The sequence below is a fragment of the Callorhinchus milii genome, unplaced genomic scaffold (genome assembly GCF_018977255.1).
Source record: "Callorhinchus milii isolate IMCB2004 unplaced genomic scaffold, IMCB_Cmil_1.0 Scaffold2, whole genome shotgun sequence".
Taxonomy (NCBI): domain Eukaryota; kingdom Metazoa; phylum Chordata; class Chondrichthyes; order Chimaeriformes; family Callorhinchidae; genus Callorhinchus; species Callorhinchus milii.
In genome coordinates this window covers 35,324,804-35,345,097 of record NW_024704743.1, presented here as the reverse complement: position 1 = coordinate 35,345,097, position 20,294 = coordinate 35,324,804, and the positions used below count along the sequence as shown (strand labels likewise).

Sequence of the window (20,294 nt, the reverse complement as noted above, 5' to 3'; positions counted from 1 at the left end):
GTGGTATGTTACTTTTATATGAATAATATCTATAATATCTAATTCCCTTTTAAAACATATGCAGAGCCTGTGGCCTGTGAAGACGTAGACAGAGTGGAAACACAACTATTGCACAAGGTTGGGAATAAAGGCATCAGCTCCAACCTAGATTCTCTTTGCGACAAGGTACAATGTGAAATACCTTCCATTATAGTCACCCAGATGGAGGTCACAATGCACTGAATGCAAGATGTTTACCAGTCCTTTCATACCAAGAGAGGAGAGAAAAAAAATATAACTCCCCCCACCGCTTCCCCATTGACATCCTGATTTCAGTAACAATCTGAGGGACAGATGAAAGGACAAGCAGAATGTGGGACACTGCTGTGCACAATTGGCTGCCGCGTTTTGTCCACAAGAATATACAGTCAATTCACTTCACAGTATATTCTGTGAAGCGCTTTTGAGACGTCTCAACGACGTGATAATGCACTATATCAAATGCAAGGATTATTATTATTATTGTTTTACCCCTCTCCTGTAGCCCCTCAATGTAGACGGCTGTTACACAGCATAGCTGGTGGTTGTAGGTCTTGTGTTTGGTGAAAATGCAAATGAACAACAAAATTACATTTGTAAAGTGCCTTTCTCCTGATTGGCTCGCGTCAGCGCCTCCGCACCTCAGGCGCTGACAACATCAGCATCCAAGGCTGCACTCTCCACCTCTCAAAGCCGTCAGGAACCTCGGGGTTCTGTTCGACCCTGAGCTGTCCTTTCTCCCTCATATCCGCACCACAACTGGCACCGCCTTCCATCATCTCCGGAATGTCGCCAGATTACGGCACTACCTCACCCCTCACGCTGCTGAAACCCTGGTCCACGCCTTTATCAGCTCAAGGCTGGACTATGGGAACTCTCTCCTTCCCGGCACCTCCTTCCACAAGCTGCAGGTCATTCAGAACTCTGCAGCTCGTGTACTGCCCCGCACCAGGCTTCGCGACCACATCACTCCCACCCTCGCTCACCTCCACTGGCTCCCCATCCCCCAGAGGATCGAATTCAAGATCCTCATCCTCACCTACAAGGCCATTCATGGCCTTGCTCCCTCCTACCTCTCCCCTACCTACCTGCCCGTACCCTCCGTTCCTCTGGCTCTGGTCTGCTCCACATCCCCCGCCCCAACCGCCCTACCATCGGTGGCCGGGCCTTCAGCCTCTCAGCCCCTAGGCTCTGGAATTCCATCCCCCAGTGCCTTCGCCGCCTCCTCCCTTTCCTCCTTCAAGGCCGGTCTCAAGACCTTTCTCTTTGACCGTGCCTTGAGCTCCCCTTCTCGACTCTCTACCCCCTCCTCGCTCCCTCCCTTCCCTCCCCTCACCCTGACCATTTCCCCTCTGCTCGGGTCCTGATCCAACTGTACAGCGCCTTGGGACGTCCTCCCGATGTGAAAGGCGCTCAATAAATGGAATCTTGTTGTTGTTTTTGTTGTTGCCTTTCACATTGAGAGGATATCCCAAGGCGCTGAACAGTCAGAGATCAGGACCCAAGCGTGGGGCAGGGTTGGGATGAGGGGGCATTTCCCACACCAATATAAAACTGCATCAACATAAGAGCAAAATAAGTTAAAAAGCAAGAAACTATAACTTTATACCTAAAGCTGAAATCAGGAAATGATTCAAACATGTATGATGCAACATTCCCACTGTGAGCCACTGATGTAAACTATAGGCATCTTTGCAATGTGGCTTCACATAAAGTGTAAAAAAATATACATGGGACTGCCCAGGTTTCTTTTTTTTTACCTGAAATGAGACTTTCTGGTCAACATGAGCGACCTGGAATTGTTTGGAAAACCGCTCGTCTTCACTCCAGAACAGGCGGATATCTGGTATACTGTACAAAATCATAGCCAGTCTCTCCAGCCCCAGGCCAAATGCATAGCCAATCCTGTCCTGAGCACCAGCTGCAATCAGAAAGAAACAAAGACCTTGTAAAAGTTAACACCAAAATGTCTGTCAGTCTGCTTACACACTGATTAAAAAGGCATGAAGCATAAGCCTTGTCAATAACTATCAGCTGACGAATCTGAAGCTTGAGCAGGCAAAGAGCAGAGGAAAGCATTTCCCACAGCAATATAAATCTGCTTGACAAGAAGCTTTAATTATTTATCACAGGCATACAACCGAGCTCCATTATCTGGTCCGACACCATTTATTTTTATTTGCGACTGTATTCAGCTAACCCAACTCAAAGGCCCAAGTAACTTTATATTTGGTGCAGGTTACAAGGCTGTTTTTTGTATGACTGGTTTAAGAGTTATAATTCAATGAGTTTTTGGCATTTATTATTTAGAAAAGATCATTTCCCCAGGACTGTATTTAATTATTCATTCTAGTGATCTCTTTGCATGCCATATTTTGCAAAAATGTTTGCAAAAGTAATCATTGTACCTAATGAAGAAGCAGAAAAAACAAAGTAGAACACCTCATTAGCCCATTAAACATAGCCGGCTTTCATATTCCAGGGAAGCCAACTTCCTCCCAGCACAAATGAGAACAAAGTAAAAATGCTTGAGAGAACTATGTGGGATGTTATTGATCCAATTTGCTTAGATTTTCAGAAGGCATTTGGTAAGGTTCCACGTGTGAAACTTTTAAAGAAGGTTAAAGCTCATGCAATTACTGGTAAATTAGCTTTTCAGATTGAAGCCTAGCTGAGGGATAGGAAGGAGAAGGTGATGATAAATGGAAATTGTCTGTCTGGGAGTTAATCACCAATACAGTTCCACAAAGGTCTGCTCTGGCCCCTGCTGTTCGCACCATTCATGACGGATGTGGAGGGGAGTATATCTTGTAATATAATAAAATTTGCTGATGATACCAAGCTCTATGGGCAGATGATTAATGTATGGAGGATAATTGGTATTCTAGGTGGTAGAGCAATTAAAAACAGGGAAAAGGAGTAGCAGATGTATTTAATGTGGATAAATGTAAGATAATGCATATTGCACAACAAAAGGATAGCGAAATGCTGGAATACATATAGCATAATAATAATAATCCTTATATTTCATAGAGCACCCTTGACATAGGGAGGACATCTCAAAGCTCCTGATTGGATACACCATAGAATGACTGTATTTTGTAGGCAAACTTGGCAGCCCAAATGTGTACAAGAATGTCCCACAAATAACCATGAAATTAATAACCAATTTTATTTGGCAGATTGTTGGACAGGACACTGGGAGAAACTCCCTTCTCTTTCCGAAGAGTGCCATGGGATCTTTAATATTTACCTGAAAAGGCAGATGGAGCCTTGATTTAACATCTCATCCGAAAGAAGGCAGCTCGACAATACAGAACACCCCCAGCACCCCACTGGAGTGTCAGCACAGACTATATGACTTCCAAGACCCAACGTGGAGCTTGAACCCACAACCCATCTGACTGAGAGGCGAGAATACTATGGTTACGATATAAGCAGGCCATGTGAGTTGGATGGTGGGAGCAATACACAGGATTAAAATTTAAAAGCTTCCAGTGAGATTTAAGACTACAGGAGATTTGTTCCTGCAGAGTGTTGGATGTTTGGAACTGACTCCCAACAAGCACAGTTGAATACTACATCAATTAACTACTACATAGAAAAAGAACTGGATAAGTATCTGAGGATATAGGGATTAGTGCACACTGAGGTAAATGGAAAGCAATGATTTCTGCTGGGGGGAGGGGAATTGTCTGAATAGGGACAATGAATATTCTACAGGGTCTCCACAAAGTCCTGTTACCCCCACCTTTTTTTTTTACACAGTGCGACAACAAAAACATGAGGAAGAATAATGATAATTGTATATAGAAGTACTGTACTCAATTGTACTCAGTACAAGTGTTTAACTGTATCTAGATGTCCGGAAGGCCAGAGGATCAGTGTGAGCACCATCATTTTCATGGCAGATAATGAACCATCGCCAAGTTCAGTGCGACATCTTCTGTAACAGTTTTACCTCAAAACTTTTGGAGTTGTTGCAAAGTCTAGGTTGGTACAATGATAAAATTAATCATAATCCTTGCGCCTTATCAGGTCTTCGAGACGTCTCAAAGCGCTTCACAGAATATACTGCTAAGTGAATTGACTGTATACTTTGTGGGTGAAACACGGCAGCCAATTGCGCACAGCAGTGTCCCAACAAACAGCCGTGGACTGAGTGACCAAATTATATCTTTTAAGGGATTGTTACCCCTGGAAAGCGATCTGCCAATTGACAACTTCCTGCTAGATAAACAGGCGTGTGGAGTAAGGAAATTTGCCCAACGTTTCACCCTGCCCAGGAATCGAACCCAAGTCCATTCACTTGCGAGACAAGTGCTCTAACCGCTAAGCTACAGGACTCCATACCAGATCATTTCCATCCACTGCAAAATAAACTATTCTCTGTGGATTCAAAAATCTCATTAATATTTTTAAAAATTGAGTTTTAATGAAAATTCAAAAAAAGTTTTTAAACGCTGTACTGTATGTACTATTTCAATAATGCTTCAGTTCAGGGGTTACTGACTTCGGCAGGACTCAGCTTTCAGGGGATGTAATGTCACAAATGCACGTGTGGCTTTGCATCAGTTGTGAAAGCACCTTGTGAGTACAGAGCATCTTTGTGTTGCAAATTTCTCCTACAATCTGTTGCAAGTTACAATTTCTTCACATTCCTGTTGAATCTCCTCATCCATTTGCTGCTTTATTATTCTGGTTTTGCTGCAAATCACAGCATGAAAAAACGGCTCCAAGCTGTTCTGATCTCTTCTAAAACACAGTAGGAAAGATAATCAGGCAATTGAGAGAACTATCAGAAGCCATTAGGGACTTTAAAAATAAAAGTATGCAGCTACAATCTCAAAGGTAGTGAACTCACCCTCACAGGATAATGAACGCACATTCCCTGCCCTACAAAACACACATGAAATCCACCTGCTGCAACCTCCATGTTTATATTTTATTTTACCCACAAAATATACAGTCAATTCACTTTACAGTATATTCTGTGAAGCACTTTGAGAAGTCTCAAAGACGTGATAAGGTGCTATATTGAATGCAAAGATTATTATTATTATTTATTGAAACACTTTATGCTTCCTGGCTCTGCCTATTAAGGAAACCACCTCAGCTAAGAGCAGAAGCTAACGGGATGGTACTCGGTTACAATTTCATACAAACAAGTTAATTGTTTAGTCAATACAACTTCTCTGACTAAAACAAAAAGGGTATCTTCCACCTCATCAAGTCCTCTTCTCCACTTTGACTCTACCAGTAAGCTGTAGCTGGATATAGGACCACATGGGGCTCCCCGGCTGAGCCTGATCCTGCCCAGAGGGGAATCTTGGCTGAATATCTTTCTTCCTTCGCCATTAACATTACGGCCAATTACAACACCCAGGTATCAGCCTGGCTCAACGGTAGCACTCTCACCTCCGGGTAAGAAAGTTGTGGTTTCAACCCCCACTTTGAGAACTTTGTGCTGCACACGGCCTTGTGCCATATTGGGCAGCCCAGCACTGTCAGAGATATTAAACCGGGGTCTGGTGTACCGGTTTATGTGGATGTTAAGGAACTCATGACATTATTCTAAAAGGGAAGGGAGTTTCTCCCGGTAACCTGATCAATAATTCTCCAAAAATAAATCTGTCATTCATCTTCTTGCTGTTTATGAGATTTTGTGTGGATAAATTGGTTGCCTTGTGCACCTACAAATACATTTTCTACACTTAACAGTATTTACTCTGAAGGAGCTTGAGACATTTGGACATTATAGGGCTATTATTGTTTATTATCTTTATTACTATCTTGGCTGAGATAATCCAGTTCAGCACAGAGCAGGGATTAAATGTGGGAATCCTCTTGATCTGCATGGCTCAGTGTGGCATTATGCAAACTTGAATTTTTATAGTATCTTTATCAAAAGGTCTCAAAGCGTTTTACAGTAATTATTGTCTAGTGTAGGGCCTTTTTTGATGGCAAATGTGACAGCCTTATTGCATTCAGCAAGATCCCCAAGTACACAAGTATGTTCCTCCTTGACTGTGCCTAGTCACCTCCCCTCTCTCCCCAGCTTGGTGTAAAGCTCCACCACTGTTAAACTCTCCGAGATGCTATCTGCATGAAGGGTGCTATATAAATGCAAGTTGTTTTTGTCAACAAACCAGCCAGGAGATGATTGACCATATAATGAATTATTATAAATAATAATAATTTGGTCACTCAATCCACAACTGTTTGTAGAACACTGCTGTGTGCAATTAGCTGCTGCGATTCGCCCACAAAATATAGTTAATTCACTTTACAGTATATTCTGTGAAGATGTGAAAAGGCGCTATAATAAATGTAAGGATTATTATTATGACTAATTATTCTTGCAGGATTTTTGATGAGGACACTGGCAAAAATCTCCTTCTCTTTTTGAATAGTATCACAGAATCTTTAACATCCAGAGACAAGAGTTTTACTTATAAGTCAAGCTGATACCTTCAAAAGTTTTGCAGAACAACAGATCGTTTAATTTAATGAAACAACACACACTAATGAAACAACCCACACTGCAGGACAGCTGGCAGGGAGAATAGCACTCAGGTTTCTTATACAAAAGCGACATTTACCTTTTAATTCCTGTTTTGACAAGAAGGTTCATTCCCAGAGCAAGTAGGCTTTTACATTATTGTTTTAAGAAAGGGTAAAAAGGGTAAATTGTATCATACACTCCAACAATTTTAAATTTAGAAAATCTTAAAATTATCTAAATCCATAACGCTAATTCCCACACAGCATACATGTTTTATTAATGCTAATGACAGCTCCCCGTGCTATACCCACCTTCTCTATGTTAACAATAATGTGGGCATAACCACCAGTTGATGGTACAGTGAATATTACTGAGTCATAGAAAACTCTGAAAAAAATTCATCGCGTTCAACACATCATATCGCACAGTCTGTCCTTGGGGACTAATGCACCATTATTAGATGGAGATCTTTTCTATGTAGCCAGCATTTAAAAAAAATGCAAATAAGGTGGAAAAACATTCGTAATTTGTATTTATTAGGAACCAGCGAGTGGGCGTCCCTGAAACCACATCAGAGTAGAAGGAAAAAGCAATCAAATGCCTTGAGGAGGGAAATTAGCCCAGAAATAATAAACTTGTTATGAAACTTTTATGCATGGTGCAAGATACAATGTGTTAGTCAAACGTTACGTCAGCTCTGGTGTAATTTGAGTGACGCATGCGATGCCATGAAAGAACCTGGAGACGTCAGAGCCTAAAATCACGTTGGTTTGCCAGTTTCCTCTCTGTGCTTAACTGCAGCAGGCTTGTTCTGTAAACTGCAGGATTCCTACAGAAGCTGGAGCATCAAAGCTGCTAAGCTTTCCTGACAGCTGTGGTACAAGCTCCATCATTTGCATGTCGAACTGAGATGCTGTTTCCAAATTCCCAATCAGTTCTTGCTTAAAACTGACTTTCCTCCAGCAGCCAGGAATTAATCTTTTGAGAGGGTCCGCGGTTCATTGCCCTCATCTTTTGTCAGTTTGTATCTGTTGCATGTTTATCCAAGCATTTATGAATGCAGAATATGAAGTGATTGCAGAAGGCAAATGTGAAGGGTGAAGAGGATTAACTAATAAATCACGTGGACTGTTCTAACTGCATGGCATTGATTTAATTAAAATAAACTAATATTTTTTTAAAAAACTTCTCTCGGTTTTATCATGAATGTCTGAAAGTCACCTTGTGATACTAACTGAGCTCAAATAATAGCTAAGCCTAGGATTTCTCATGTGCGACTCAATGGGAAGAAAACAAACTACTGCTAATCCTGTTGGGCTGGCTAAACAACTCTTGTTCGTGAAAATTTCTATGCTTTTCCATCCTTCTTGATCCATTTTATTTTGGTTTTGCATTTGTCTCATCTTGCTGTATAGGGTGCAATTGGTGCTGTAGATATAATGCAGTGATCTTGCACACAATACAGTGAAACCCTGTTATAACACCCTTCATTGCAATGCAGGTTCGTCTGTATGTGGACCCCGACATTCACTGTGAAAAATTCCAAAATGCTCACTTGAAAATGCAGGCCAGCTGCTCACATGCTAAACAATCGACAACTTCTGGGTTGCTGCTGATGTCGCAGGAAATGGTGTGGAGGAAAACACTGTCATGGGCAGGTTAGTTCAAATGGCCTACTTCCGTGCCAAATCACTCTAAATAACTCTATGTAACTCTACAAATCAGTGTCACGGGATTTGTAGTATGCAGCTGAACCATCAAAACAGGCAAACAAATAATAATAATAATCCTTGCATTTATATAGTACCTTATCACATCATTGAGACATCTCAAAGTGCTTCATAGAATATGTTGTAAAGTGAATTAACTATATTTTGTGGGCGCAATAGAAAGGAACCAGTTAAAGATTATTTCTGGTAGATTGCAGAAAACTCCAAACAATTTTCAATGGTTTCTGTCCCTCACAATTAATTTTCCAGATTAAAAGAATATATAAGATTCTTCTTAAGAACTGAGGAAAAACAGCATCTAAATTATGACTGAATTTAAGAATTTTCCACAATTATGTGCAAAATAAAATTTTAAGGCAAGATGGCTTTATAGGCAAAGACTTGATGAAATTCCTCAGAGCTTCGTTCATGAGTCTCTAAGGGAAGTCGCAGCTGGGAATATAAAAACCCTGTTTTCTCCCCAGTTCCCTCAGGCACTGATCTGCCAGCCCAGGACTCAGAGCGCTTTGCCAGTCACCCTCTCGGAGGTGAGTGAGAGCAGCTCGGGGAGACTCACTCTCCTTTCTGTTCCTCTCACAGTCAAGGGTGCTTTAACATGGTACTACTTTGGGAGCTGAGGGAGAGCTTTTCCCCAATTCAATGCCGTGTAGCATGATTTGCTCAGATCATTTATTCCTAAGTAATGTGTGTGAAGTGCTCCGAGACGCTACCCCGCGTGAAGGGTGCTGTATAAATGCAAGTTGCTCTCGATGATGATGGGTCTTCTTCTCCATACCCCCCCAGCTACAATCTCAGATTCTAACCTGTACACACAAACAGGAAAGATGGTACATGCCGCAACATATCATAAATTAACCTTTTAATCCTCTGAATATTGGTACAGTGTGTTCACGTCACAAGTAGATTCTGATTCCTGGTTGATATTGTAAGGATTTAAAGAGTATACCACAAACTTTTACCCAAGGCTACATTGGGTACCGCCTTATCTAACAATAGCTTGGGTTTATGTAAGATTTTTCACAAAGGATGACATCTCATAGCGCTTTATACAGTGACAGACACCACAGGGAAAGTGGGAATGGGTAAGAGGACAGAGATAATGTTTTGAATGGAAGGTTTCCAGAATGCTTTTAAGGGGGCAAGGTTATATTATATTCTACAGTGGCTATAAATGGGTTGAAGCATCCTTTTCAGGCCTTCGTCCATTCAAAGCTTCAGTTTAAGGTTCCTAGTGAGCTGGGTCTTCCCATCTCAGACACCTCCAGCGCAATCCAAACCTTGAATCCCAATAAAAATATAATAATAATAATAATCCTTGCATTTGATATAGCACCTTATCAGCCATATTGCTCTGAGCAATCTGTGCTGCTTCTTTCCCGTCTCTCTCCCACCACCTGCCCATGTACGCAACTCAGGATGTGAAACAAAACGGTATGTCCCCATTGACAGTCCCCAAATAGTGTCAAAACAGAACAATGTTATAACAGATAGAATGTGTAATATAGGTGAGACACAAATGCTCTTGTCCCCTTTCCTTCTCCCTTTGCTGCTGCATTGCAAAAATCCTGGTGCATTTCCATCAAAGATCTTTGGAACAGTTGTGAAAAGGGTAAAAGGGCAGCGTCACCACTTAACACATTTTTTTTTCTTTCCTGCAGTCTAAACAAGCAGCCACCTCATATAATCTGCAAGATGTCATTCGTGCATTGTCACTGTAGCTGCTGCAGGCAGCCTTGCTCTACAAAACACTCCAGCAATCACTCTCCGATATAACCTACGGTGACATCTGTCGAAAAAGCCCTTTATTTGAAGCATGGATGTTGCATGTCACCCACGTCCAGAATTAAAACACAGCAGGATACAGCTGTACTGCAGCCCGCTGGCCTCCCGCCCTGCCTCCCCCACAGCCTCCGTGAGACTTGTTGAAATTACATTCCTACGAGCAGTGCAGTTCATTTCATCTGGGGTCACAGAAGAGTGAGTGAAGGCAGGTAAAAAATACAAAGCAATTGAGTGAGAAAACTGGTCATTGGGGAAGCGACTGGCAAATGAGGCTTCACAGAGCATTGGAAAAGTAATTAGATGTATATCATTAATTTATTAGGTTGCAAGGATTTAATCAGGTGATATGTTGAAGGCCTTACAGAAAAATCTGCTGCGTCTGAATGATTTGAATACTAAAACTCTCAGAGGCTCGCTGTGTTAGAATGCTCAGACCTCGGATCCCAGTGGAAATAACATTATCCAAGTTAAATCAGATTTTTTAGAGGGTGGGGAGAAAGAGCAGATATAATACTGTCCTCTGAACTAACACGAAGTGTGACACAAGGATCAAAATAAGAAAGTGTCCGTGCTTTCTCCTGTTCAATTCTACTCTATAAGGAAATGTAGCCATCACTGCTGCAAACAAGACAATCATTTTTTTTCACTCCAGATACCCGACCCTCCCCACCTCCCACCAGAGAAATAGCTGAAATTAACAGTTTCTATGCATCTACTACTCCTACAACACTTTCAGGATGGAGACATGCCCATAAATTGCTGTTGATGGTTGCTACTAGATACATGAGTATAATTGATTCACCTGGTTCATGCAGTAGTGCCTGGCTAGTCTTAGTTCATTGCCTCAGATGAGATCCCAGTAGATTAAAGGCAAGTCCTGGTGTGGCACCAAATTATACAGAGCAGCAGATCCCAGGATTCAAGTGTTATCTGATTTTATCAAGGGCTGCGCCTAGGTGCCACAATCTGTGTAAGCAAGGCTGAATTAAGGATGGAAAAATAAGTCAGGGTTTTCAAATTGCATTCCTGATAGTTAAATAGGACCTCTGCTGGAACGTGTATGTTTGTGGACATAGGGTGGGTATAGGTTGGGCTCAAGGGATTGAAGTCTTAACTTTAAAGCTTTCAGTTTAAGAACTGCTATGTTTACAGAATTCTGAGATGTTACACTTCATGAAGGGTACTCTCTAAATGCAAGTTGTTGTTTTTAGTTATTATTGTTGTATAAATTATATAATAATAATTTGCTTAAATACTGGGACCCAGCTTTGCCTGTGAACTGTGCAACTGCAGGATATCCCGCCCTACCTCTGTGACCTCCTCAAACACTATCTCAACACCCAACAACGCAAGATGAGTTTTCAGCCTTTGTGCCCCACTCTGGAACTCTATCCTGAAGTCCTTTTGAATCACTCCCTCCCTTCCGTCGTTTAAAGTCATTCTCAGACCTACCTCTTCATCCACACTTTTGATCATCTTTCTCCTCCCTATCTCTCAGCTTCCACCCCCAGCTCAGGTACCTAGACAGTATTTTTAAGCATTTTGGAGCATCCTTCCGATGCAAAAGGAAAGGCAGAAATGTAAATTTGTACTGCTTATTCTATCCAATTCAACCGGCGTAGAAGGGCAGCAGGTCGTGCACACCTTAAGGTTGGCATTTGGAATCCTGGTGTGTGTTGAATTAGCTGGTCTCTCTCTCTGCTGGGCCAGCAGTTGTGGTGCTACAGTTGGTCTTAGCACCCCTGAATTAGGGAGGAGAATATCAATCCAGATTCCCGCTCCTGATCACTATGCAATTGTCCCACTGGAAATTGTGAGATCAGACTTGGGCTCAGCTGTGCTTCTCGTTTCCTTCTCAATCGAATAGCCTGCCAACACTGACTATCAATGCTCATACATTAATAATGGTCACAAAAGTGAAGCACCGGAGGGAATCAGGCACCAGTAGAAGGTAAAAGGAGTCAAACATCTTTAGAAGCAAAGGAGAAACAAGCAGAAGCAAAATAAAGAAAAACGCATGAAAGAAAAAACAAATCCAAAAATAATTTGAGGAGGTCAGTGACATTTTAGGCGATTAGTGAAAAATAACAATCTGAATACTTTAATATTTTAACTAGGAATGTTTCTAATTAAAATATTTAGAACATTTGGAATGCTACTTGAATTCCTATAACAATCAATTCTCAATTATGGCTGTATTAAGAAGAAATAATTATAAAAATAACCTTTGTATTTGGTATACTGCCTTTCACGATGGATGTCATAAAGTGATTTACAGGATTTACTGTGGAGTGACTCTGTATTTGTAATCGAACACATCAGCCCGATTGTGCACAGCAATGTGCCATAGATAGCCATGAACCGAATGACTAATTTTATTTTGAGGGACACCAGGAGAAACTCCCTTCTCTTTTTGAACAGTGCCATGGGATCTTTAACATCCACCTGGACAAGCAGACAGGACCTTAGTTTAACCTTAGTCTCATCTGAAGGACAGCACCTTAAAAATACACCTCCCCAATCCCCAGCACTGCATTAAAGTGTTATCTTAAACAATGTGATTCCAAGTCCCAAAATGGGGCTTGGACCCAAACCTTCTGACTCAGAGGTGAGAGTGCTACCACTAAACAAGGCTGACACAAAGTAATCTTACTGCACAAAAAATATGCCCTGGGTTAATTTACATGTACATTCTGAAAAGAACGCACATCAATGGATCTGCAAAAAAAAACATAATTTTTAATAGGACCTGCCTCACAGCAAAAAATCACAGTTCAAAACTATAGAGCCCCTTAAATGTGTTAATCGGTTTTAACTCCATCTCTCTGAGCTGTAGATACACGCTGGTTAGAATGGCACTCAGGCAACCTGCTCCTGAGGCCCTATTGATGCCAAGTAAATTTGACTGCTTGAAGGGTGTACAAGAGCAGTCTGGCACAACCAGTCTGCTGGTGTGCCCTCCCGTCCTGCAGGGAAGCACTTAGCCTTTGCAAAAAGCCTCCTCCTATGGCAATCCCAAGATCTGGAACTCGTCATGGGGAACAGCGAGGCAAACCTGTGTCATAACAATCTCACAAGACTGCCAATCAGCTAAAGAAAATGAAGTCTAAAATACACTGTGTCGGATTATTATAAAAAACAATCCCTTTTTCAAGCTTAGTACATTTAATGAATATTACCTGGTTTGACCTTAATAAAATTAAATCATATCAGTCAGTATCATTAAAGATAATCTAAATTGACTGTGGGAAGCCATATGATTTAGTATATCCAGAGTTCTAAAAGGCGTTTAACAAAGTTCCGCACCAAAGACTCCTTCACAAACTGTGATCCGCAAACTACAAACCATTCAATGCCTTGGGATGGCCTCCCGATGGGAAAGGTGCTATATAAATGCAATTTGTTGCTGCTGCTGTTGTGGTCACTGGGTATCAAGGGCAAGACATGGACGTGGATTTAGAATTGGCTGTAAGGTAGGGTCTTTGTTAGGGGAGCTAATCAAAATGGGGAACACCTCGCCTCATTTTGACGTAGCTCCCTAATCCCTCCCGTACAACGCTCTGTGAACCGATCACCCCCATCCACTGGTTCCCAATCCCTAAGAGGAACGAGTTTAAAATCCTCCTTCTCACTTTTAAAGCCCTCCATGGTCTTGCTCCTCCGTAACTCTGCAACCAGTTAACTTCATTCTTTCTGCCCCCACTTTCTGGACCTCTATCCCTTCAACTTGCTCCCTCCCTTGCCTCCTTCACGGCCCGTCTCAAGCCTTCCTCTTTGACCGTGCCTTCGGCCACCCTCCCACACCCCCACCCTCCATCTCTTTTGATTCCAACCACTAGCTCGGGTGTAAACTCTTAACTGTCCAGGGTCTTGTGACATCCTTCTGACGTGAAAGGCGCTATACAGCTATAATTTTGTAGTAGTTGTAAGAGGGGTCTGTACAGGGACACTCCTGTTTCTCGTATATATTAATCTTCTGGATTTGCAGACCTAGTGTAAGATATTTGAAATTCAGATTCATTTCAGTTGTGGGGGAACTGTGGAATCAGATAAGGCAGCAAATGTCTCACAAAGAGAGTTTAATAATAATAATAATAATCGTTGCATTTGATATAGCGCTTTTCACGTCTTCCAGATATCTCAATGGTGTATGTATGTGGGCTGAAAACTGGCAAATGAAGTTTAATACAGCTAAATGCAAGGTACTGGACTAACATATAGGATCCAAGAATAGGAAATACAAATACTCTATGCATGCGTTAGATCTTGCCAAGGAAGAAGGTAAAAGAGAAGGTCACTCACTATGTCAAAACAGTGTGAGGCATTAATAAACAAGTCAAGCAAGATGCTGAGCTAGATTACTAAATCATTTGAGTTTAGATACCAGACATCATACCTTGACTGCATAGTCTCTGGTTAGACCAGACCTTGAGTTCTGCATACAGTTCTGTCATCACAACACAATGGGGCTGCCCAAATCCGAGTGGCAGTGCAGAGGAGAGAAATGAGGATGATCCGCATTATTAGAGGAATGAGCTATAAGCAATGATTAGGCAAGATAGGGCTCTTCAATCTTGAGAGAAGACATCTCAGAGGGGACCTCATAGAGGTGTATAACATTTTAAATGGGATTGAAAAGTAATCCCAGATCAATAGTTTAGGATGGAACAAGACAATAGAAAAAAGAGGACAACGTTTTAGAATTGTAAAGGGCAATTTTAGGTCAGATTCCAGGAAGATTTTCTTTACTCAGAGGGTAATCAACAACTACCCTCAGAGTAAAGAAAAACTTCCTGGAATCTGACCTACGGTGTTTGACATCAGGATACTTGACTCCATTAAAAAGCAGCTTGTTGCTTTGATGGGGAGATGGTAAGGTAGGTGTTCTGGAAAGAAGAGATCGGATGGGCCGAAGGGCCTTCTTCAGCCAAATCAGTTCTGTGATCTTGGGATCTGTTCCTATAGTACTGATTCTTGTTAAAGAGTTTTTCTTTCCCTTCTCCAGTTTTCCAGCTAAATTTCTCCCTCCAATCCTCGCTACCTGAAGGTGGCATCTCTTGCTAATGTATTATTCCACAGTTTGGCAGCAACAGTCTCTGATACCATCTCCAAGTTGTCAGTTTCCATGTATGAGCACTGATAGTAAGTGCAGGTTATTCCCAATGTCAGGAACAAGCCAGATCCTGACTTGACCTGGCATTTACATTTCACAGTGAATTCATCTGGCATCCACATAAGTTCTTTGCACCAGAAAATAATTGGAGAGCGTTCAAGCACAGGAAATATGGCCAATTCTTTTATTCCTGAGCCCAATAATGTTGATCCCATATCATTCTAAATCAAGCTGGTCATCTCTTTTTAAGGCTGAAGAGCACCAGCTTGTTTAATCTTTGCTCATAAGTAATTTCTCTAACACTGGAATCGTCAGCATTGTTTTCCTCTGCAATGCCTCTAAGATCCGGCAGCTCACTTAAATTGCTGCAAACAAACCTGTAGACAGTCTGAACAGAGTACTCTACAACTTGAGTATGAATTCTGAGGATCTGAACTCAATTGATTTGGCAATGTAGCCCAGCATCCTGCTCATCTTGTTTATTGCTGCCTCACATTGGTTTGACAAGTTGAGTGATGAGTCAACTAACACCCTTACATCTCTTTCAGCTTCCCTCTTGTCAAACTCTATCACATTCATGAACAACAACAACAAGATTAGGTTTGTATAGCGCCTTTCACATCGAGAGGACGTCTCAAGGCGCTGGACAGTGTACAGCATTTCGGACACAAGCTGGGGTTAGGGAGGGAGAAGGGAGGGGAAGGGGAGTGACCGATGGCATGGCCGAAGAGGAGGGTCTTGAGGCGGGACTTGAAGTAGGCTAAGGAGGGGGCGAGGCAGAGTGATTGGGGGATGGAATTCCAGAGGTTGGTGTGAGAATGGCTGAAGGCTCTCCCGCCAATGGTGGGGCCAGTGGATCGGGGGACGTGGAGCCAGCTGGAGCTGGCTGAGCGGAGGGAGCGGGCATGTTGGTAAGGGGTTAGGAGGTCGCAGAGGTAGGGTGGGGCGAGGCCATGGATGGTGAGGACCAGGATCTTGAACTGGATCCTCTGAAGGATAGGGAGCCAATGAAGTTGGGCGAGAATGGGGGAGATGGGGTCACGGAGTTTGGTGCGGGAAAGAACACGGGCTGCAGAGTTCTGGGTTATCTGCAGCCTGTGGAGGGAGGAGTTGGGAAGGCCGACAAGCAGGGCATTTGCATAGTCGAGCCTGGAGGTGTTAAAGGCATGAACAAGAGTTTCAGCGGCCTGAGGGGTGAGGTAGTGGCGGAGTCAATCAGGGGGGCCTCAGTCTTGTTTACATTCAACTGTACAAAACTTAACCTCATTCAGGACTTGTGTCCGACAGGCAGTCTGTCAGGACAGCAGTGGCCCTGGAGTTGAGGGTGGAGGCAGAAAGATAGAGTTGGGTGTCATCTGCATACATATGGAAGTTGACCCCATGTCTGTGGATGCTGTCACCAAGGGAGAGCATGTAGATATTAAAGAAGAGAGGGTCAAGGACAGAGCCCTGGGGATGCCAGACGTGACAGTGCGGGGGCTGGAGGAGAAACCGGTAGAGGCAACAAAGTGGACACAGTGAGAGAGATAGAATTCGATCCAGACAAGGGCAGGTCGGCGAAGATTAAGTAAAGAGAGGTGGTGTATGAGGATTGAGTGGTCGACAGTGTAAAGGCGGCAGAGTTCGAGCAGGACAAGGAGGCAGAGGGAGCCCTGATCACAGATGTTCAGAATGTCATTAGTGACTCTGACCAGGGCTGTTTCTGTGCTGTGGGCAGCGCAGAAGCCGGATTGGAGGGGTTCAAAGAGGGAATGGCGAGAAAGGAGCGGAGCTGGGACGCGACACTCATTCCAGGACCTTGGAGAGGAATGGAAGGTTAGAGGTGGGGTGGTAGCTGGAGAGGAGGGATGGATCCAGGGAAGGTTTTTTCAGGATGGGGTGATGACGGCTGTTTTTAGGGGGTGGGAACTGAACCGGTGGACAGGGAGAGGTTGATGGTGAGGGGAGAGGTGGGGATGGGATCGAGGGAGCAGGTGGTGGGTTTGAGTTTGCGATAAAGTGATGAAGTATATGTCACTCCTACTTTTACTTCCTGTATGTATTAGTTTGCATTCATTTGAATTGAACTTAATTTGCTAGTAAGCAGCCCATGTACCTACCCTATCAAGCTCGCTCTGTAAGGCCTTGATTGCCTCCAGAGTTCCCCCTAAATTTGGTATCGTTTGCAAATATAACTACCTTATACTGAGTCTGCAAATCCAGGTCATTAACGTTTTCAAGGAACAGGAAGAATCGTAGTACCCTACTTAATATATTCTGCTTTTTGACTTAGCTCTCCTAACGGTGGTCCTCTGCTACCTTCCCTTCAGTCAATTTCAAATAATAATAATAATCTTGCATTTTTTTTAGTCCTTGCATTTGATGTAGCGCCTTATCATGTCTTTGAGACGTCTCAAAGCGCTTCACTGTAAAGTTAATTGACTGTATATTTTGTGGGCAAAACAAGGCAGCCAATTGCCCACAGCAGTGTCCCACAAACAGTCTTGGATTAAGTGGGCAATTTATTATTATTTTTAAAACAGATTATTACCCCTGAAAAAGCGATCGCCAATTGACTAACAACCTGGTTCCTACAACCTACTTACCGCTAGGTAAACAGAGACATGTGGAGTAAGGAAACTTGCCCAACGAATCCATATCCATGTCTTGCCCTTGATACTCTGTGATGTCAGTTTGTGAAGGAGTACCTCATACGGCATTTTGTCAAACGTCTTTTGGAAGTAGGTACACAATATCATATGATTGCCCACAGTGACACAGAACATCGTGCATTAAGTTATTGGGGTGGGGGGGCACAGAGAGGCAGGAGAAACAAAAGTACCCATACTATTGTAAACAACACTTAATAGGTGATTTGGAGCTTCAAAGCTTTGTGCAGCAAAGTTTTAAATCTGCAGTTCTTCACTGGGAAAAATCCCAATCACATGTATAATGTAAGAGCACCTAGTGCTTCCCATATGGTGAAGGAAAGAGGGTAGGGGAGGAGAATTGGAGGAAATATCACCTCATACTTTCTGGCAGACTTTTTAGCAGCACCAACATTTTTGTAAAAACGTATTAGAGCTCCCCTAGATTATTTAGTTAAAAATAATTTTAATTATTTAGTTAAAAGCGACTCCAGTCGATCACCACTCTTTTTATTGAATTAGCGCAGCTCAGGGAAAGAGGGGCACAATTGGCTTCAGAAACTCTGGCTAAGAAAGGGGAGATGTGGTGTAAGGCCAGTGTTCCTGCTCCTGATTGTTATTCAGTGATGGGTGGTTTAAATGCATGTGAACATTGGGTGAGGACAGCATTGCACTTGGTTGAGAAGCCTCGACAATCAAATCGTCTGCCAACACACTAGATTCTCAAATGATTCACCACTTAGGCGAGATACCAGGCAGCAGCTGGTGCCCCAGCATGAGTCAGGGCCATCAGGAAAGGAGGGAGGATAATTGGAGGTGCAGTGAGAGGGGGAGTTGGGGGGGGNGGAGGGAGTTCCCCTCTAAAATTTAGCAAAATTAAATGTTGCATAATCAGCTTCAGTCTATGAACAAGAAATTGTTTCCACTATAAGCAATACCTACAAGAGGCAAGTCTTCAATAACTGCAATCAGCTATTTTATTGGTTCTATTCAATTCTATACCAGTTCAAAGCAAGGTGCAAAATGTAAGTTATCATAGATAACTGCAACTTCAGTCCCATTGAATCTCTTGGACTCGGTGATTATACCATGTTATGACCAGCTTTCCCTGGTGAACTGTGTAAGGAGTTATGTTCCCTGACAACTTTGTCATTGCATGAAAAAACACTGTGCCAGTAAGTTTTACTCGGATCAATCACACAATTCTTGAGTTTTTTATTCTGACCTTTTCTAAAGCAAAAATCAATGTGGTGACCTTTCCTTTTTGGAGTCCAGACCTCTAAAAATGTATTAACTTTATTGTAACATAATGGCTAATTATTTATCTATCTGTCATAAATGTGATTGACTAGATTACTATACTGTACATTAGTTTCAAGTTCCAGTAGTTCCCTCATTTTGCAGTAGTAGAAGAAAGCAAAACTGTTTATCAGCACAACATAGTTTGCACATAAGAGAGTTTATTAAAGAAAAATGTTAAAATGATCTGAAGAGTCCCAGTCTCTCCTAAAGTATTAATAAATTGGCAGATATTCTCATGGATTCAGAACATGTGTCCTATAGCTCAGTGGTTAGAGCATTCACCTCACAAGCGAGAGACCTGGGTTTGATTCCTGACAGGACAAAACCTTGGGCAAGTTTTCTTACTCCACACGCCTGATAATAATCCCTCAAGATAAAAAGCAATAATAATTTGGTCACTCAATCCAAGACTGTTTGTGGGACACTGCTGTGCGCAATTGGCTGCCGTGTTTTGCCCACAAAATATAGTCAATTCAGTTTACAGCATATTCTGTGAAGCGCTTTAAGAAGTCTAGAAGATGTGAAAAGCGCTATATCAAATGCAAGGATTATTATTATTATTATTACACCGTTATCTCACCCTCTCTGTTCAAATCCTCATTCATGAGCGATTCCAGTCGATCACCGCTCTTGTATTAAATTTGCTCCCTTCAGGGCAAGAGGGGCACAATTGGCTTCAGAAACTCTGGCTAAGTAAGGTGAGTTGTGGTGTAAGGCCAGTGTTCCTGCTCCAGCAATAGGCTCCGTGCATCCATTTTCTCATCCTTGCCAGGCTCCGTTAGCTTCCAGCACCCCAGCCAATCAACTTCAATATCCTTAACCTGACTTTCCAATCCCTTCACAGTCCTGCCCCTCACAGCCTGTGCAATCTCTCGTCCTGCCCGTGCCCACCATTCTTCTGATTCTGCTTTATTGCTCGTTACTCACTTCCTCTATTCCACCATTGCTGGCCAAGCCTTCAGCCACTAAGCCCCTTTCCTCTGTAACTCTCTGTAAGATTGAATGGTCTAAGAGCAGGTAAAATTTGAAGCCTCAGGAGTAAGTCATTGGAACAACAGTCAGGGGAACACCAGCAGTCACATCCTCAAAATGTATATTATCAATACAAAGTAAAGTATAAACATGTAACAACAGAGTAATGCATTCTTCTACAAGCAATTCCCCTTTTTTAAAAACTTAATGACAGCCTCAAACTATGAGGCTCCTTCAGGCTTCTT

At 42.5% G+C, this 20,294-nt stretch overlaps 1 protein-coding gene across 6 annotated transcripts in view; it reads right to left on the bottom strand.

Annotated features, from left to right (window-relative positions):
- fars2 (phenylalanyl-tRNA synthetase 2, mitochondrial) overlaps positions 1 to 20,294 on the bottom strand; it is a 205,476-nt gene that overhangs the window by 71,315 nt on the left and 113,867 nt on the right. For all 6 annotated transcript variants that reach the window (NM_001292767.1, XM_007902655.2, XM_007902656.2 and 3 more), the window contains 1 exon segment: positions 1,779 to 1,939. In NM_001292767.1, coding sequence (NP_001279696.1) covers positions 1,779 to 1,939 — 161 coding nt within the window.